This window comes from Cibotium barometz, chromosome 37 (genome assembly GCF_041138505.1).
Source record: "Cibotium barometz isolate CiBa-2024 chromosome 37, ASM4113850v1, whole genome shotgun sequence".
NCBI lineage: Eukaryota > Viridiplantae > Streptophyta > Polypodiopsida > Cyatheales > Cibotiaceae > Cibotium > Cibotium barometz.
Window position 1 is genome coordinate 35743048 of NC_141082.1, and position 21833 is coordinate 35764880.

Sequence of the window (21833 nt, forward strand, 5' to 3'; positions counted from 1 at the left end):
TTTTGGCTACATAGGTGGCCAGAGAGTCTTCCTCTTGTTTGACAGCGCGGGGGCAACATGGAGGATGTGGTCACGGAATAGGCTGCTCGGTGAGCCCGGTTTCTGCTGACTTCGGTAGACAAGAAGGTTGAGGGATTTAGCATAGGCGTGACAACGAGCATCGAGTTTGAAGCTCAAGGTGCCAAGCTGGTGATTCAGGGCATAGAGTTTGTGCGAGACTTTATGCTTGCTCCTCTTGTAGAAGCAGACATAATTTTGAAAATTCAATGGTTTCCCAATTTCCAGCGAAACATTAATTGGGACAAGCACATTTGCCAGATTACTTGGAATGTGTCCAAAGCCCCAAAGACTAGGAATCCCGAACTTTCCTCTCTTAAGCCACTTGCGTGCTAAATGAGAAATACGGAAAGGCACACAATGTGCAATGGTTTATATCTTGGCTGCCCAGACGGTGGCCAGTGCTTCTGAGAAGTACCAGGCTCTCCATGAAAAGTTCGAAAAGGATTTTCTTCGGGACAATCTCCCTCCCTAGCTCCCCCCCGTCTAGACCGGAGGACCACAAGATAGACCTCCACCCAGGCTCGGATCCCCCGAAAGTTTCCATACTGCATGTCCAGGGCAATGGAATCGGAGTTGGACCGCCAACTCCAAGAATTGTTGCAATCTAGCTTTCATACGCTCTAGTGGATCGCCATTTGTAGCCCCAATCGTATTCGTCAAGAAAAAACATGATTCTTTCCAATTGTATGTTGATTATCGTGCATTTAATAAGCTGACTATCAAGAGTAAGTCCCGATGCCTCGAATAGATTACATTCTTAAAACTAGATTTGAAGAGTGGGTACCACTACATTAGGATTGTCAACGGGGACATCCCCAAGACAACCTTTCGTACGGAATGGGCTCACTATGAATTTGTGGTCATGTTGTTTGGCTTGACGAACACCCCAACCACATTCAACCGCATGATGATGCGGATATTCACGGACTTGATTGGCAAGTAAATGTTCATATTTTTGGATGACATACTGGTATTTTCAGCTATGGTTTAGCAACATGACATTGATGTGGAGAAAGTTTTGAAGTTGATGGAAAGCAACGAGCTCTATGTCAATGAGAAGAAGTCAGAATTTTATCTGTTCGAGGTTCACTATCTTGGATACATAATTAGTGTTGAGGGCATTTGACTTGATCTGGCCAAGGTGGCCTAGATAGTCAATTGGGAGATACCAAAAACTACATACGATATCTGATCCTTTTTTTTTCCATGGAAAAAGATCCTAATGAGAAAGAACAGCCACAGAGGGCTAGATACAACCACGAAGGGCTTAAAAAAAAAAACCAAACATATGATATCCGATCCTTTGTGGAGATATGCCAAGCATATTCCACCTAGATTGACAGGTTCTCTGACTTCTCGACGGATCTTACAGATTTGCTTAAGGGTGTCAAGACTAGAAGGCAGTGGATCCGAATGACTCCACGAGCTTTGGAGGCATTCAAGAACCTCAAGATGGCTGTGTCAGAAGCTCCTTGTCTGGTGCTTGCCTCGTGATGACGGAGCGGCTGCCATTGAGTCCTGGGGGGTCAAGACTAGAAGTTGCCGAATTTTGCCACAAGGGAAATTACCAGAAAGCTAAAAGCACTTGACCAGCATATGAAGGGGCAGAAGCGCGGAATTGAAAGGGGGAAAAGGTGGCGCCCGGAAGGAGGAGGAGGAAGTGTGACAGAGGAACGCAGGAGGGGACGGGTCACAGCCTGGCGGGCTGTGCAGGGAGGAGGCGAGGGAGGCAATGGCGGGCGCAGAGGCGGGTAAAGAGAAAGAAAAGGTGGGGACTGAGGCAAAGTAATCACGAAGGAGGAGGAAAGGTGACGAGGGAGGGGTGGCGGAGGAGAGGTGAAGGGGAGTATGGATTGTGTTAAAAATGTGCAATTGCTTAGTCTGGATTGGAGCCATCGTCTTCTCTTCTATAGAGACCTCTCCTCCTAGCTTGTCAATGAAGTGACCTAGTTCATTGACATGCATGCCAAAGAGTCTCTTGTCAATGAAGTGACCTAGTTCATTGACATGCATGCCAAAGAGTCTCAAAGATCAGCACTGTCTCACCTCAGTGCAATATAGATATGATAACCCAAGATTTAACTGGAAAGTTAATTACGCCTATATTTCTTTGATAACCCATGTAGGCTTAGCACTTGGCCCATGACCTGCTCGTATAGTACCTACAAGCCCATATCACCTCCTGCTCTGCCACCTTCAGTTATATTAATGGGCTTATCACCTGTAAAGGCTTTGTGGCGGCACAAAGTTGCAGAATAGATCATGTTGCATTTTTTTTTTCCTTTCTCTTGTATCTGAAATGTGTCAGCTGAACAATGTGATATAAAAGTTTTTTCCGTTGCCTACACACATCCCTGTGTGTCCCGATAACACAACCGTGTCATCAATCTTATCAGGGCATGATGCTACAACAGCCTTCAACAGTGGCTCAAGGTCCTGAAGGGTCAAAGCAATTTATTAGGCTATGGACTCATGAGGTATTGAGAGTTTTCTATGATCGTCTTGTGGATGACGAAGACCGGAATTGGTTACTTAGATTTCTTGGAAAACTCACCAAAAACCACTTTCATCAAGACTTCGAGAAGTTGTTTTCTCACCTGCTATCTGATTTGACCACCACTATTGGACAGACTGAAATGAGGAGGTATGAGTTAACTCTTAAATTTTCAAATTTCAGGGGTCTTTACATGCTCAAAAAGGTGGCAGTGGAACTCTTGGATGGATGGGCTGTAGTGCCTGTCCAACAAGTCCACCTTTTCAACCCTATCATTGTCAAATTTCTGACAGAAAATGGATGGGTGGATTTATGTGTAAAGCCCCAAAACATTACCTCAACGAATAATGTCAACAAATGCCTTCTTTTTTCCAATTTGGCTGGGCTTTGACTGTGACTAGGTGCTTCTTTGGAGACTACACAAATGAAGACATCGAGGCCCGCACTTATGATGAGATTCTCAATGTTCCAAGTCTTTTAACACTGATGGAAAACTATCTTAGAGACTACAATGGAGTCAGTAAAAGGCCAATGAACCTTGCCATCTTTCTTTTTGCTGTTGAGCATGTTTCCAGAATTTGCAGAGTTTTGAAACAGCCGGGTGGACATATGCTATTAGTCGGGGTGGGTGGGAGTGGTAGGCAAAGTCTAACTCGACTTGCAGCTAGTGTTTGTGCCATGCAGGTTTTCCAGGTAAAATACACACTAAAGGCTTTTTACCGAGGTAGTTTTTCTTTTTGTTTTTTAAAGTGAAAATTATTTAGATTTGTTGAATCTGCTATAAACTTTTGGATTAATATTTTACCATTTTCCCCGATTTTATCATTTCAAAAGCTGAATTCTTCTGTTGCTAGATGCAAAGCTACATCCAACAAACAAGTTTTGTTATGTTCAGCAGGAGGGCACCTTCATCAGGGTGATCTGACATGACACTATGCGCACCAACATAGCTCCTCCCTCCCCCACATATCCCTCCTTTTTCTTTTCTTGCTTAATATGTCTATCCCAAAATCAGTGCCACTGCAATCGCAATCTTGTGGCCAGAACATAAATGGTAGTCGTGAACATGGCCCAATAGTGCCAGCCACAATCTCATTGGAAGTTAATGTGCTTCCAATTGAAGAGAGAGGGAAGCACTAGGCCATAGGCATTGTGAGAAAGCATGAAATACTGTCTTTGATCATGCCTGCGCCGTGCGGGCATCCTCGAGGGACTGTGGAGCTTGGCCTATTATTGATATTGGAGCCCCAAGAAAGCTTGGTGATGCATCAAGGGTTGGGTGGCACTCCTAGGTGGCATGAATCTCCACTGATCAAGGCACCTCCCTAAATCTCCACTGATCAAGGCACCTCCCTATTGTGTAGGAGAGCTGGAGAAGATTTAGGAAAGGTGGAGAGCAAAGTGTCTAGGCGCCTAGCTCATGGAGGCGTATAAATTCAGTTAGCTCACTTACCAGAGTGTAAGTAGAGAGTACTATGTGGTGTAACTTGCTTTGGTTGATATAATTCTGTGTGATCTTTAGTTGAAACTATCCTTTCTTGTCTTTATGAGTTAACCATTGTGTTAGGTCTCATTCATTGTGGTTAATCTCATTATGCATAGTGGTTATTTATCAACACTTAGTGTGGGTGTGAGTGTTAATCCTAGCTTAATCCAGTTTTCCACCTTGAATCAACTCTCCTTCCTGCAATTGGTAATACGGCTAGTTAGCAGTTCACAGTGCTAGTTACCATTTGACAGTGCTAGTTCGCAGTTTACAGTGCTAGTTAGCTGTTCACAACATTGACAGTGCTAGTTCGCAGTTGACAGTGATAGTTAGCAGTTAACAGTGAACTTAATCCTTATTATGGTATTTGAGGTGTAGATTTGCATTAGAGTTTCTCTATATTAGTGATTAGGCAGCTTGATTAAGAGAGGGCATCTAGATACTTGGAAGTACAAGCTTTGAGAATGGGGGATTATCCAACACAAGAACTAGGCACCCAAAATCAGATTATGGTGCGACATTGGACTTCCAAGCATGCATGGTAGGTCCCCAAGACTTGGGGAAGGATTCCGCACTGAAACATGCTTTTTTATGGTGGTTCACGCTCCCTTATGGTGTGGGTGGACAAGTTATAGAATGCCCACCTCCTATTTAAAAGGCTTCATATATATTATAAGCTGGGTACCCAACCTTTTATGTGTTGGGAAACAAATTACTTACGAGGGTGGAAATTTTGGATATTTTGCACACTATTGGGAAGGTGTGTGGGTATGCATTTGACATGTGCTTTATGGTGGGGTGGACACACATTTGGGGCACGTGTGTATGCATTACTTTGACAAGTGGGATTATGAGGTGTGGACACACATTTGGGGCAAGTTTGTGTGAAACTTCTAGTTTTGGCAACTTTTCTCTATTGTTAAGGGTTCTCTACTCTATGGTTATGGCTCTCTACCACTGCTACAGGATGCCCTAATGCTAGCCGCTCTCTTTCTCTCTTCACAAGGCTGCCCATGAAGTATACCACTGATTGTTGGGGACTGTTTCGAAGGCTTCCATCACAAAGAAACCTTGAAGCAAGCTCTCTGCTTGATTTTAGGACTATTTAGAAGACTTCCATCATGAAGAAATTGTGAACACAAGGGTATTCGATCATTATATTATGATTTTCAGCCATTGGGCATTTGTCTTTTTAATTGGTTATATATGGACAGCCATTGGGTACTTACTACAGCAATTGTACATGTATTTGAGCCGTTGGGCACTTGTTATTGTCATGGGGTATTGTATCTCAACGATATTGGTTTACGGACAGCTTTATGGGCTTATGCTGTAGCCATATGGGTTTATGAACAGCTATGTGGGCTATTGGAGAAGCCATGTTGGCCGGTATCCACATGGGTGATTGGTTTTCATGCAGATGAGTGGCACATCGACCCTCCACCGGCCAACGTGGCCAAAGAGAGACTCTGGCGGTTAAGGATGTGGGAGGGTCAGCCTCTCACGAGTCTCTAGTGGGACCCGGGAGAGTGGACATGGTAGGATCCAAAGAACAATGAGGAGATGCCTGGCACCCCCTTTTTGCTTACACTGCATGACTAGGCCGCAGGATTCAGATGTTAGAGGTAAAGGGCACTCCAGTGGCAGCTGGACATTGGTGGTCTCAGGGCCTCTTGCCACACTTTCTCTCAGATTTTTGGAAGTGGTTGTGGGATAGTTTTCAGGTGTGGAAGATCATCCTTTTCATGTGGCAACAACTGGCACATAGGAGCTTAAAAGTTGACACGTGGTTGGCCATTGGGGGTACACCAGCATTATGTCCGAGATGTGGCCATCCCCAGGAGTCTCATCGTCATTGTCTGTGAGATTTGTCTAAAGGCTCGTCAGGTTTGACAGAGGATTGTACACATTTTCACTATGGATTGGGCCCCCACGCCCGTTTTGTTACGTGGGGCATAGTTGCTTGGGCCATTGAGGCCGTGGTTGTCACGCCATATGAGGAGGAAGGTGGGGGACTAGCCCTTCAGGTCTCTCACCTTCGCATTTCAATAGTGCTAGTTCTAGCTCCATCCATAGGTCGTTGGTCATACCAGATTCTCGCGAGATGGGAGCGTTGCAGTAGTATAGCTGCGTGGCACATATGAAGAGCTCGATGCAATGAAGCCATCGAAGGCACCCTCACCCCCACTAGTGGAGTCCATCTGGAGCATCCGGCTTGAAATCATTCATACCCTCCGTGGTTAGTGGGGGAAGCTTCAAGGTTGCTTAGACCAAATGCAGAAGCACTGAGTGGCGTTCTTGAGGATATGGCGTCATGGTCCCTTTCTCACCAACAACGGTGAAGAGTCCACTTGGCACAATAGACTACTTGTGTCGTTGTTTCCCCCTCCCCGCATTGTATGAGATAGCCTTCTCCTCCTAGAGCAGCCATGCTATGGCTCACCCTAATCCCCCTTGAAACACATCTAACAAGAGATTACCTGGTGAACTGCAACTGTCGTGAGGATCTTTCCAATGGCCGAGCTCGTAACTCTTGAGGGCTCCAAGCTCTACAACTCCTTGAGAAGCAATTCCACCGCATCTCCCGCGAGCGTTGTCACACCGTCGCGTTGTACCACGACTAGAGCCGCTAGCTACAGAGGATACAAGGACCACTCGGATCTCTGCTGACGGCGGAGCTGACAGCACTGGATATGGGCAACATTTGTTGGAGCTTGGGGCCGGACACCATCTCGTTATTTATAACGGGATGACTCAGTGGCCAGATTCAGGTGGGTTGACTTGCTTTCCAGTGGGAGGCGGCAGTAGTACAGTGGACTATGTGATGGGATCCCGGGAGGCAGCAGATATGGTTTCTCACTTCACCGTACCACCATGCCCCATTGGGGCGGATCATACATACCTATCCCTCACTTTCAGGAGCTTACTGGAGACCCACCCACCCATCATACAGCCACCACGCACTATTTTCCACTTCACTCAGGCCCTAGCCGATGTGTACGACTATCATGTTCATGATCAGCTATTTGCCTTAGATCTATTGGCACCCATGGCTATGCTCACCTCCCAGCTCTGACATGTACTGCACTCCACAGCTGCGAGGAGTTTCCCATACCACATACAGACAGGACAGTCACCTACATTTGGGAGCATGCCCCAGAACCGATGGTATGATGATGAGTGCAGAAACCTTTACCGCAGTCTCCGAGTGCAGAGGGCTCGCGGGGAGATCACCCAGAGGCAGGCAGGCAGGAGGATGCATACTCTCACCCGCCGTAATAAGCGGCAAGCTTATGAGGAGGCTCAGTACTGGGACACATATCACATGCTCATGAGCAGAGATGCTACTGCTGCTTGGAGGAGACTCAGAGAGCCCCGTCCTCCCACACCTATTACCGATCCTCAGACCTGGCAGACATATGCAGAGAGACTTTATGATGTGCCTGCATAGCTCCCTATACCACAGCCCACAGAGCCATGCTCCACAGTCTCCACCTTCTTCACCCCACCTATGGTTAGGAGGGCCATATGCCGTCTCCAACATGGATGGGCGACAGATCATACAGGATTACAGGGAGAGCATCTCATCTATGCTATTGATACATTGGCACCATTTCTTGCTCATCTCTTCAATAGAGCTCTGTTAGAGGGGTTTCCGGCTGAGTGGACGATGCACACTATTGTGCCGATCCATAAAGCAGGAGATGTACTAGACCCCGGAAAGTACAGGACCATCATGATTGGCCATATATTGGCCAAACTATACGGGGCAGTTTTGGAGGCAGAGCTGAGCACTCATGCAGAGGTTGGGGGATTTAGAGCAGCAGGCTAGGCAGGCTTCCGTCAAGCCTTCTCGACCATCGACCACATTTTTACATTGAGGTACTTGATTGATCAGGCCAAGGCACGGAGGGAACGGCTCTATTGTTGCTTTGTGGATTTCCGCAAGGCATTTGATACTGTGCCCAGAGAGCGCCTCTTTCGGCGACTACAGACACTAGGCATACCTTCAGACATGCTGTGGGGCATATACAGGCTATATGAGCAGGTCTTTGGGAGAGTCCGATGCCCAGGAGGCTTGTCCGACAGAGTTGCTAGCACCATTGGTGTGAAGCAGGGGTGCCCGCTCTCCCCCACGCTCTTTGGGCTCTATATTGATGAGGTGGTCGATTACATCACGCAGGTCGATTACATCACACAAGGAGGAGACTCTGGGGTTGAGCTCTCAGGTATTACTGTCCATGTTATGCTTTATGCTGATGACATCGTCTTGGTATCCGACACGCAGGTTGGGCTTCAAAGACACCTTGTGGCTCTTGATGACTTCTGCGCACAGCAGGGTCTCATAGCAGTGAGCCTTGGGAAAACCAAGGTTATAACTTATGATCTTCCACACCTCACCCGCCGCAGTCAAGAGCCACACTACACTCACATTAGTTGGAGGGCGGGTCGAGGTGGTGAGCTCTTATGTTTACCTTGGCATCACATTTACTAGCTCAGCTGGACGCTTCTCCATGGCTCAGGCAGTCCGAGACAGTGACCCAGGGGTATGCAGCTCTTGCTGGCCTTGAGCATCAGTGTCATCAGGCACATTTTCAGGAACCCCGCACGAAGGGGTGGCTCTTTGATACATTAGTGACACCAGCCTTGATGTATGGAGAAGCGGTTTGGGCACCAGGGCTTGCAGCCTCCACATGGGTACAGCTGGAGAGACCACAAATCTTGATGCTGTCGAGGATGATACGCAGCAAACCATCCGTCCCGCACAACATTGTTCGAGCTGAGTTTGCTGCAGCACCTATGGCAGTGGAGGCATTGTTCCAGACGATCTACTTTATATACAGGATGAGGGAGATGCCCACGGAGAGATTATCTCGCCGAGCTTCTGAGGCATCTAGACAGTTGGTCGAGGCTGGACACACTGGATCTTGGTATGCACAGATGCTACAGTGGTTCTCACATCATGGGATAGACATTGAGCGGTTGCCACCTTTTCAGTATGATTAGTCTGCTCCACGGGGTTACCTCTCTCTCAATGAGAGGAACAGAGTGATGAGACAGGACATATGGCAGCACTACATACAAGAGACATGGACAGCACCAGAGAGCCCACTACCACCGAAGATGCTGTATTACAGAGACCACTTTATGAGCATCTCAGGGGATGGGTTTATACATCGACCGCGGTACATGGATGTATACATGCCACACAGCTCTCGCGTTGCTATTGGACAGCTATGAGTCTCATCACATCAGCTAGAGATAGAGGCTGGGAGAGCGGCACGGGTTCCCAGAGCTGAGCGGATATGCAGATTGTGCCGCGAGGAGGTGGAGACTGAGGATCACTTTGTATGTAGATGTAGAGCCCACAAGGGGGTCAAAGATAGATATGCAGGATTGTTTGAGGAGCACTCTTCACTACATCAGTTGATGGAGGCATCGGACCAGCGACAACTACTAGAGCTTCATAGTTCTCGAGAGAGACTCCTCCAGACACCCGCTCCCACTAGGGATGGGAGACAGTCCCAGCTCAGATTTCTTCCAGAGAGCTATGCCAGTGCCAGCTGATGTACCACGTGGGGTGACCGCACAGAGAGCAGAGGAATTGAGAGCCAGGAGGAGACCTAGACAGACTGGACATAGAGCACCCCGACTCCGTCACCGAGAGATAGCAGCTATCCGAATGAGACACCAGATGGAGACACAGGAGAGGCTAGCTCGCTTTCATTCAGACTCAGGGTACATGTTCACGCCATTCACAGCCTTCTTTTCTTTCTTTTCTTCCGATGACCGGAAGAACACAGTTGTATTATTTTTTGTCTCATAGGCCGACTTTGGCCTCTCATAGACGTTAATATATCTTTCTTTCTTTCTTTCTTCTCACCTCACATCACTCACATACTCACTAGCATGCATTAGAGAGAGATTAGCAAGAGGATAAGCAAGAGCAAGACTCTATTGCACAATGGGAGAGTATGGTGTATTATGAGAGAAATTCACTTATATATATGGCCATAAGTGTTTTGTGAGGTCCTTGCGCGCCGGCTCTGGGGCTCTTGCCCGGCGGCGGAAGCGGCGTCAGCCTCCCGCGCGGGGCGGGGGTCTTGCACACTTGGGGCCTCGCCCGTGGGGATGTCCGGGACGAGAGGCTAGCCCGGGGGCGGTCCCTCCGAGGCACAGCCGATGATCCCTTCCCATAGAACAAGGTCTTCTCAGGGTTTAAACTGATTAACGTAACTAATCGTATCTAGTTGTTTCTCAGGAATTCTCCGATCCAGCCTAATTCCATCTAGCCCATGGGTTAGGCTTGGTGGGATTCCTTTATAAAGATTTGATTGGGTTTTTGCCCGGATACCGACGAAAAGAGTTCCCAGGTCTCCTACCCGGCGATTCATAAGAAAATCAAATAGGCACACCACATACACACCCAATATGAAATTGCCATTTATAACAGATTCGACTGGCTTTAAGACAATCCGTGAATAAAATCATAATATTTCCGATCATCATTTTTCAAAATTCCAAGTCCATTGTATTACAAAAATGCATCATTTGAACTCTCCGTTGAAGACCAGCTGGCCAACCAACCAGATCTAGTATCAAATTTTTGTTTCCAAAAACTTTTCCTTTTTGTCCATTAGATATGTTCCTGGACTTTACGCCTGGGTGTCCTAGCAACCGTGAGCCCGTGCATCGCCTGGTCAGAGCCCTTTCGGATCCTCCTTAGGTGTCCTAGCACTTCACTCAGGGACCGCTTCGTCGGCCCTTGCCCATCATACCGGAAGCGCACCATTTTAACCGTACCGAGGTTGGTCGAGACCTCGGCAGGCTTTGCCACGGGCGACGTCCCTTGACGACTCCCCGCTAGCTGTTCCAACGAACCTCCTTTAGAAAAACATAAGCTAAATGCTTCCTCCAGCATTCTGGCGTAACACAGTCCTTTGAATGAAAAACAGAGTTTCCAATGCAAGTGAGATTCCACTTTGAGATTGGTTCCAAAGACCCTTTTTCCAATAATTCCCAGTTTCATAATGAGGATCCTTGATCTCTCATGAGGGTAATCTACCCGTTATTTTATCCATTTATCCAACTAGATTCTTGGTGAGATTGGTCAGGGAAAAACTAGATTAGTTCCGGTGGTCTATTCTTTGGATTGAGTAACTGGAATTGGTCACGAAGTTTTTGTCTGACTCAGATCGAGAGAAGAACAATTAGATTTACTGTCCGACCTCACGTAATCTAACTAAATTCATTCAGTTTAGTTCTACCATGATTACTTTCAACTACTAAACATCTATTGTTTTGGGTAAATATCCATTTAATGATTTTACCAATTCAATTATCCAAGATTTTCTTTTTCTCAAATAAATTCTCAACCTTAATTCATTAGGTAGAATTATGATGGAAATTCATCTTTTGACATTAGAATTTAATTCAAATCCATCTTTTCTCAATTATCATGGAAATTCATCTTTTAATTAAAATATCAATACCTATTTTTTTGAATAAACTTGAAATCCGTCTTTTTCTCATTTCAATGAGTGCAATCCAATTATCATGGGAATTTCTCTTTTTTCTAAATTAAATCTATTAAAATTCTTCTTAAAAATTACATAAAAATAATCATTAATTCCTTTAAGCTAAAAATTTCACTTTTCTCATCTAAACATTTGAATTCCAATATAGTAGGACTTCCTCTTTTATCATTTAAACTTATCTATGCAAAAAGATAAATTTAATTAAATTTTTCTCTTAAAATTTAAATAAAAATCTCCATTAATTACTTTGCACTAGGAATTACACTTTCTTCATTTAATTAATTATATTCCAATATGGTGGAAATTGCTCTTTCATCATAAAAATTTATCTATACAAAAAGATAAATTTAACTATATTTTCTTTTAAAAATTAAATAAAAATCTTCATTAATTCCTTTGCATTAGGAATTATACTTTCTTCATTTAATTAATTGGATTTCAATATGGTGGGAATTCCTCTTTCATCATAAAAATTTATCTATACAAAAAGATAAATTTAACTAAAATCTTATTTTACAGAAATTTTATCACAGCTCCGCTGTTATTACTGATAATTCTCAATTTAATTGAGAGAATGAAGTTTAATATGATTAGTATGATTAGAATGACCACTAATTGGATCATTATCCAATTATGGATTGATTCATAATTTCTCTATGAAATAAATATCATAAAAGCATTGAAAAGCTATTATTTTGACCTCCAATCAGACAAATATAAAAATTACTTTTGGATTAGAGAAATGCTTCATGAGAAGCTTCATTTGGATTGAGAATAGGTCATAGGAATGACCTTTCTTTGGGGGGAGAGAGAGAAATGCTTAAAAACCATTAAAAATAAGCATAAATAAAAATTTATGTGTTTCTTTATTACAATACATTAAAACATTTCAATAATATTCAAAAGCCATTCAAATTAAAGCTTCTCAAGCTTGAGAGGGGTTGAGAAGAAAGAAACATTTAAAAATTATAAAAAAAAGACCATAATCCACTGTTTACCTCCTAAAATGCTTGATTCTTTAGTCACTGTAGAGGCTCGCAACCAATCAATTGGTTTGGTATGTCGTAGGAGTCACTAAGGAAGATTGAAGAGAGAGAGAAGCTCCAATCTCTTCAATTTTGTAGAGATTTTTAGAGGATAATAGAAATTAAGCTTAGTTTAGAGTAATACTGGCATAGTTTAGTTCACAGATAATAATACAAAGGAATGAGGGTTTATTTATAGGAGAGGGAGGCCACTAACTGAGTCCAACTGAATTCTAGAATTTTTCAGCTTGAGTTTGACTGAATTTGGACAAGTTTTGGACTAGTTTGGCTTCCTTTTTGATTTGGTTTGATTTAGGAGAGAGGAGAGATAAAAATATCCTATTATTTTTGAGTTTTAAACTCATCCAAGCATGTGAAATAGGCGCTTCCTTGAAGGTCTCCATTTTTCTTACACGTGTCAAAAATGAATGATTACTCCAAAATATCTCATTTTTTTATTAATACACCATAATTTTTAACTAATAAACCTAGTACTTGGTCAACTCTTCGTCTTATGTGGGCATTTACTCATTTTTGGGTATTTTCTTTTGTTCTTGGATATATCTTGTCCCAACACTTCGATTAATCTTATTGGTCCATAGGAACCTTAATTTGACCAAAATAAAAAAAATTTCGAAAATATGGACCCTTAAGCTAAGGTCTTGTGAATCAATTTTAATTAATTCCAATTGCATCTTGGAAAATCTATTTTGATTTTCTGTTTCAGGGAAACATTTTTTTGATATTTGAAGAATTTATTTATCCAAAAATATCTCAATTTTGATTTACCACTCTCTAGAATTTTTTATCTCACTAAGTAAAACAAGGAAAAATGATATTTTCTTGTATTTAGAATCATAGAGTGATTACAAGGGATTGAAGTAGAGGCTTATTTGATATTCAGGCTGAGGAGGAATCTTAAATTCCCCCACTTGAAAAATGCGAGACGTCCTCATCTCGCAAAGTGAGGGTAATCCTTCGCCAACTCTTCTTCTTTCTCCCAGGGTGCGTCTTCTAGAGGGAAGAACTTCCACTTTACTAAGAATTCTCTGAGGACTCTACTCCTGAGAATCTTCTCCCGAACGTCAAGGATTTCCTCAGGTTGGAGTACCATCTGGCCTTGAGTCGGAGAGATCAATTGCTCATCATCAAGCACGTGATTCGGGCTAGATACGGACTTTTAAGCAAACTGACATGGAATACATCATGTATCTTGAGATGGGGAGGCAGAAGAAGTTTGTAGGCTAGATCGTCCACTTTCTTTATGACAGCATACGGCCCACAATATCTGGGAGAGAGCTTCTTGTACTTCCCTAAGGATAAGGAACTTTTTTTTGGTTGTACTCGAATGAAGACCATATCTGATTCTTTAAACTCTCTCTCGGATCTCTTTTTATCTGCATACTGCTTTTGTGTGTCTTGGGCTGCCTTTATATCTTTACAGATTGATTGCATTTGCTGGTCTATGTCATCAAGCATTTGTCTGGACATTTTGACTCTGATCAATGGGTCAGACCAAGTCAACGGTGTAAGGCAATCTTGTCCATACAAAGCTTTGACAGGACTCATCCCAATGCTCCGATGATAAGAAGCATTGTAAGCAAATTTGACCAGATGCAAATGACTTAACCACTTCTTGGGTTCCCTGCTACAGCATGACCGAAGGATATCTTCAATTACTTGATTCACCCTTTCCGTCTGGCCATCTGTTTCGGGGTGGTAGGCTGTGCTGAGATTCAAGGAAGTTCCTACTACTTCAAAGAATGCAGTCTAGAATTTCGTTGTGAATTTGGGATCTCGGTCACTTACTATCCTCCTGGGTAAACCATGCAATCTGAAGATCTCCTTAAGGAAAACTCTGGCAACATCCACTACAGAGTATGTTTCTTTCACTGGAATTAGATGGGCAACTTTGGTTAGCCTGTCAACTATCACAAAAATGGAGTTGTAACCTGATTGCACTGAAGGTAATCGAGTGACAAAGTCCATAGTGATGCATTTCCACTTCATCTGTGGAATGTCTAGAGGCTGCAGTTTCCCTGGCATCTTGACTCTCTCTGCCTTGACTCTTTGGCACATTAGGCGAGTATACTTAGATATCATCAAAGAAGACAAGAACAAAATCATCCAAGTATTCTCTGAGAATATCTTGCATAAGACGATTGAATGTCGCCGGGGCATTAGTTAATCCAAACGGCATGACTGTGAACTCATAATGCCCATAGCGAGTATTGAATGTTGTCTTTGGGATGTCTTGCTCCTTGATTCTGATCTGGTAGTACCCGGATTTGAGATCTATCTTTGTAAACATTTGGGTACCACTTAACCGATCCAGAAGTTCATCAATCCTAGGAATAGGATACTTATTCTTAATTGTTAATTGATTCAGTCCTCTGCAGTCAATAGAGAGTCTTAACGTTCCATCTTTCTTCTTTTGAAAGAGAACGGGCGCACCCCAAGGTGAGACACTGGCTTTGACGAATCCCTGCTCTAACAGTTGTCTTAACTGCTCCTTAAGTTCTATGGCTTCAGGGACTAGCATTTTGTATGCACGCTGGGCTACCGGCTGAGCTCCGGGGGTTAATTCGATCTCATGATCTACTTCACGAGACGGAGGCATCTCAGTCAGCTCTTCAGGAAATACATTTGCATACTCACTTAACCACTCTGGTTCTTTAGCCTTGCATTTTATGTCTACCGGATTCATTTTAACGACATACACAGCTTGCCTTTTTCTGAGCCCTTTTAATAATTTGGAAGCCTTCAAGAAAAAGCACCAGTCTTGGTCAAAAAACAAGAAATAGCAAAAAGTCAAACTGGGTTGACTACGAGCCAGGTGCATCACTGGCAAGGGGAGACAGAGCCGGCTGAAAAAGCTAAAAGCCACTTTTTCAAAAAGCAACTCCAGGGCCAAAAAGCAAGGTCCTGAAGGCTAAAGTTAGTAAAGCAAAGCATAAAAGAACTTAGAAAAGCTCGTCAAAAGGGGAAAGCAAAGCAAAAGCATGATGGTTGGCAAAAAGCAGGGTGTCTTACAAGTATAAAAAGGCTTGAACCTCTCCCTTCTCATCATTGTTGAAGGTGGGAACTTTTCTTGTAGCACCTGGAGCTATCAACGAAGTTGGAAGAACATCTTCTCCATCATCATTATCACTTTCATCGCCACCTCCAGGCTGTTATTGCTGTGCGCAGCCATCTGCACCTGTTTCAGTTCTCTGCCGTCGGCCTGCGCTTGTCCCAGTCAGCGCTCCGCTGTCCTGTAGTAGACATCTATGCCACCCTATAATAGCTGTGTGCTGCTGTTGGCTGCCACCAGCGTTGCCAGCATTGCCAGCTAGCCAGCCAGCCAGCAGGTAGCGTTGCTGCCAACCTTTGTGCTGCCTATTCTTGCCCTTGCGTTGCCTATACAAGCCCCCCTTGCAGCAGTGCTGCCAGCTAGCTACTGCAGCTAGCGTCAGCCGCCTGCACTACTGCTGCCAACAGCCATCAGAGTTGTCGGAATCATTTGCTTTTTTTTTTGTTAAAACACTGTTTATATTAAATAGTAAACTGTACAGTCATCACCAACTCCTCAGTGCTTGTACCACCTGTGCTTCCTCAGCACCATCACCCGGACTTGTCCATTTGACGCCTAGCAAAGCATCTAACAGTGCTTCTCTGCTACTTTTGAGCCATCTATAGGTTACCGGCTCAAGATTTGATTTGATACATATATATGTATATGTTTTTCTTCGTGAGAGGACTCGCTTTGAGGTTTGCGTTTGCTCCAACTTGGGCATTGAGTCTACTACTGATATCATCCCTTGAGCACGTGGTGTACAAAGTTCAAACTACGGACTTGGACTTGGACTTGGATTTAGACTTGGACTTGGATTTGGATTCATTGGAGTTGAATTCGGATTCATTGGAGTTGAATTCATTGGATTTGGATATTGGATCTAGTACTAGCCCGGTGAGAGATTCCTATGGGTCATCCCCGTGGTGTGCTCTGCATCAAAGATCTCGTACCTCGACATTGACATCGACTTGGATATACTACATCGACATTTTGGTTTCCTTTGGAATTCATGGGTGTATTGATCCTGGCTAGCATGCCCGTGGATTGTTCTTGAATAAATTCTTGAAAGGGGGTGGGGCTTGTTCCCCGCTCAGTGTGGTGTACCGTGCAAAGTTCCCTATTCCCTTCTTTCTCTCCCCCTCTCTCTATATCTTTATCTGTTGGATACGTGGTTGAGTCTATCACGGGATGCCCTATTGAGCTTACATTGTATGCATGTTTCAGTTGTGGTTTTGCCGCGACTTTTATCACATGTGTGCCCTTTCTAAGAGGCAAGAAGCCTTGGATTTAGAAAGGGCTATTAGACGTAGACTGGCTGCCTTACACAGAGAGTACGAGAAACACCCTCATGCTCACTGGGTTGTAGATTCTTTATGTAGTGTTAGGGCAGAGCTTCATCACTCTCTTGAGCAGGGTGCGAAGTACTGCTACCATGCCCAGGAATTGGTTTGGACCCAAATGGGTGGTAGATACAACAAACACTTCTTTGCTACTCACGGCACATCTCATGCCAGAGATGGTGTCAGGGAGCTGCAAGATTCACATGGCACTCTTCATTCAGATCCTCTTATGGTTAGACAGATTGCCACAGATTTCTATCGCCAGCTTCTTAGCAGTGAGCCTCATTCTGACTTGAGACACAGGGCACAGAGGAAGGTTTGGAATGCAGTGCCACATTTGATTTTTGAGGAGATGTGCGCCATTCTGGATGCCCCTTTTTCTATGCAAGAGTTCAATAATGCTCGTCATGCCTTGCCTCATCAGGGGAGGACGGTCTCTCCCCTGTTTTTATTGTTACTTTTTAGGATGAGATCCGCGCAAAGATCACATCGGCTTTCTAAAAGATGTGGGACACATGTTCTATGCCTTCTTCTCTCACTGAGGGGCTTATCTTCCTTATGCCTAAGAGTGGGGATAAGAGCTTGATTGGACAGTGGAGACCTATCACGTTACTTGGGATTGCGTATAAGGTTCTAGCTAAGGCAGTGAGCATTAGATTGTAGCCAATTTTGCAGGATGTCATTCATGATACCCAGAATGAATTCTTACACGGAAGGAGCATCTTTGATAACATTTTGTCATTTTGGGAGGCCGTGGAATGGGCCAAAGTGAGTAATCAGCCTTTAGCCATTCTGCTTTTGGATTTTAACAAGGCTAGACAGAGTGGATTGGGACTTCCTTGAGGGTACTCTTAGCCATATGGGTTCCTCTTAGAGATGGATCAGGGGAGTTTCATGCATGTATCGTGATGCCCTCAGTAGTATGCTTGCTTGCGGTGATAGAGGAGACCAATTTCAGATCTCTCGCTCAGTACGATAGGGATGCCCTTTAGCCCCATTATTATATATCAGAGGCCATGAGCATCTTCCTCCGTTCCGCTGCTAGTATTTCTTGATTAAGGTTGCCTATTCGTAGTTAGGAGGAGATGGTCGACTCTGAGTTATCTGATGACACAACCATGTTGTTGGAGGCCTCACATGTTTATGTTCCTTCCAGGTGGCAGTGGAAGAGTTTTGTTTGGCAGTAGGGGCCCTTATGAATTGGCACAAATTTGTTGGTTTTTGGATTAGTGACTCGCCAAGAGTTGCTTGGAGTGCACAGCTTGGTTTTACTTGGATCAGTAGAGGATGCACTACTAGATATTTGAGATGCTAAGTTGGGGTTGGAGTTTATTAGCCTCCAGACCATTGGTGGCTAATCAGGTATTACTTGCCTGAGTTTGGTTTATTGCCTCTTGTTGGTTCTTCTCTCGTGCATGCATTGGTTAGTTGCGGAGGTTGATCCGTAATTTTCTATGCTCGGGTTTGGACGGCACCATAGACACACGTGCCAGGGTAGCTTGGCTCACAGTTATTCAGCATAGATGAGAGGGGGGGCTGAATATTATTGATCCGGATGTTTAGTGCAGGGCGTTGCTTTGCAAACTTGTGGTTAGAGGTTTCCTACCAAGCAGTAAGCCTTGGAAGGATTTTTTCTTGTCTCAGATTTCCATATGTACACCCTGTTTTGGGAGAAATTGGCTGCCCAGTGTATGGTTTTAATTCACGGAGACAGATATCAGGGCACCATCTTTCCCTTTTATTGTCTCCATTGTTAGAGCATGGAGAAGCATGAGACCATTTTTGCGACAGAGGCTTCCTAGGTCTTTGGATGAGGCTGACCGATAACCTATTATGTGGAACCAATTCATTAGGGATGAGGCCAGTTGGCCACTTGGTGCATCTCGCTACATGCAGTGGTCAGGATGGGAGAGATGTGCATATACAGTTTGTGCTTGGAAGACCTTTAAGAGTCTTCCGGTGGATCAAAGAGTTGCATCCATTTAGCATCTTAGGGGCCCTCGCATACGAATTGATCAGATTGATGCAGCTATACCGCATGAGTGGTCCTCTGGGACCTTTCACGGAGATTATCATCTGAGATCGCTAGGCATTTTTTCTAGGATAGGCGTACCTCTACAGGTCATTTCTCTCCCGGGCCAGGAGGGTACAGATTGTATCATCTATTCTATCATGCCTGGATGGAGATTGAGGAGATGTAGCATGGAGGGGATCATTCCTGATGCCAGGCTTAGACTTTAGTCCAGTGAGGATTGTTGGTCGTTCGGGGAAGCACCAGCTTATTGATCCTTCTTCTGAGATAGTGACTCATGGCTCTTGGTGTTTGTGGGTGTATGGTGGCAGTCCTATCAGATATATTCAGTGGGATCCAGGTGAGTGGGAGTGGATTGATGTCTCCAATCCCATCACGTCCGGAATGCCAGGCTTTTTAGATGCATAGGATCGCTACTCTCAGGCCTCATTGGGAGAGTTTTGATATCTCTCTAGAGATACAGAGTAGATATTGGCATAGGCTTTGGCATTCATACAGAAGGAGCCAAATCTCTTGTTTCTTTTTGTTTTTTTTACATGGTGGTCTCTCTACCAATCAATGGAGATCCGTTTTTGGTGTAGCACCTATTTTCCCGAGATGTGCAGCAAATTCTGAGACTGTGCAACATTAATTATGGGGATGTAGCACTCCACAACGCATTTGGGGTTCTATAGCCTAACTTATCGGCAAATTGAGTGGCTGTGCCATGTATGTTACTTTGGGGGCAGTTGCTTGCCTTTCCCAGTCTGGTCCGTTGCTTTTCTATGAGGGCAATGATACAGACATTACTATTTTAATTTGTAGAGGTATTGCCCAGCATGGTTTGTTGTAGGATGTCCCTCACTCACATTATACACCCCCAAGATAGAGGATTGACACCAGTTGGGAGATTGTTGCTAGTATTATAACAGGAGAGCTAGATGCATGGAGTCTATTGAGGGCATCCTGATTTTTGAGTCTAGCACTATATGGGGTAATATCATCCATACTCTCATGGCTACTTAGGCTCGTATTCAGGGGTCCTCTCATTCCGCGCAAGCAAAGCGCGTTGTGTTTATGCGGGAGTGGGACCATGGCATTTTCTTTTCCTCTAGTCCCACTGGTCTTTCATGGCACCATGATGCTCCTCAGTGGTTGAGATCACCTTACATATTGGGGTGATTCTATTCTATTCCGGCTTATAGCCGTGATTGTTGTATGCCTTTTTCATACTTAATAGAAGTCTCTTTCTTGGCAAAAAAAAAAGAAAGCTTGTGAAGAGGGTGTAGTAGGGATTCACTCAGCTTATGAAGGAAAGAGCACATTTTTCTGCAAGACAAGGATGTTCACAAGGTCAACCAACAGCCAGCCTTTTATACACAAGGGGCCGATTTAAGCATGTCCGAGAAAAAGCAAGTTTCCTCCAACAAACATGTGCCTACAGACACTCAAAAGACTAGCACTTCTTACCCTTAAACTTGAAGAAAAGACAAGTATACAAATGCTAAAAAAGTACACCCAAAATAGCATAAATACTTGCTTTTCTTGGATAGTGTATAAGCCCTGTAGTGCACCCATGCCTGCAGCCAGATTCAGCCGTACTGTTTGCCCCGTAGACACACACGTGAAAGCCTCCGCTGCTGTACATCAAACGCAGTCAGACTTCCATGCCTGTGTCTGTCAAGCAATCAGCGCCATCTGGCAGCCAGAAAGCATGCCCAGCAAGCTACAATTCACAGCCTCTCCTGCACCCTTCTATAGTCATGCCTTATCCATACATGCGTTAGGGTTTTCCCCCTTTCTCTCAGTCGTCTGCTCATCTAAGGTAATGCTGTTTACAGCTATGTACAACAAAAGTGTGCAGTAGAGCCAAAAAGCATAAACCCGTGCACAGGATTCAGCCTTCTGCTGAACTCGATGAGCTCTCTGTATGATACAGCCGATAGTCTCAAAACCTCACGTCCAGAAAAACTATCAAGGCCTAGGGTTTCACTCCCAAACACACGCATACAAGGACTTCTAGGGAACAAACAACGTACACAAGCACGACAAAAAGGTCTTTCTTTTTCCATAGATATGCAACAATTAGAAGAACTGTCTAAGCATACCTAACCATAGCGTCTTCCCCGTTGACCTCTGGCTCTGCTCCATCTTCCTTTCTAAGTGTCCTCAAAGATGGAAGGCCGACTTGAACCCGATGAATGTATTCCGTACTGAAGACTGCAGGCAGGAGGAAGGGCAGTAAGAGGGCGAAGCAGCAGGAAGAGATTGGCAAGAGGAGGAGGGAGGCGAACCAGAGGAAGAGGTGGGCTGGAGTAGAAAAGCGAGAGGGGAGGGGGGGACTGGGTACAGTATTCATATTGCTCTTTGGACCTTTTTTGGGGCTTCAAGGTCGTCACGTGCGATGCAGCCCACTGGAATGCCCATACATTAGGTGGCAAGTGCTTCTAGAAGTAACACATGTTGTGCTAGGCTTGGGCCAGGTATAGAGAGATATTTATTCTTGCCATTTCATTAAGAACAGTTTGGCTGGTTGAAGATGCACTATTGTAAGAGAACATTAAAAGCAGTGTTCGGGAAACTCTTTTTACTGAACCTTTACATGAATCCTATTTGGCCATGGCTGAGGAGGAAATTATCATTTTGAGTAGGCATTTTCTTTATATTTTCTCCAAAATATTACTAAATCTTGAAATTTTTGAAGAGGTTTTTTTCCTTCTCCCATAATTTTGAGAAGGTTTTTCCTAAAGTTGAACAAGTTCTAGGCTAGGTCGAACCTATCTTTTCCCGAAACCTGCTTAAAAGGGTTGACTAGAAGTAAATG

At 44.3% G+C, this 21833-nt stretch overlaps 1 protein-coding gene across 7 annotated transcripts in view; it reads left to right on the top strand.

The window, feature by feature from the left end:
• Positions 1–21833, top strand: part of LOC147617228 (uncharacterized) — a 250714-nt gene that overhangs the window by 122071 nt on the left and 106810 nt on the right. For all 7 annotated transcript variants that reach the window (XM_086776846.1, XM_086776847.1, XM_086776843.1 and 4 more), the window contains 2 exons: positions 2457–2704; positions 2956–3247. In XM_086776846.1, coding sequence (XP_086632972.1) covers positions 2457–2704; positions 2956–3247 — 540 coding nt within the window. The remainder of the gene's footprint in view (positions 1–2456; positions 2705–2955; positions 3248–21833) is intronic.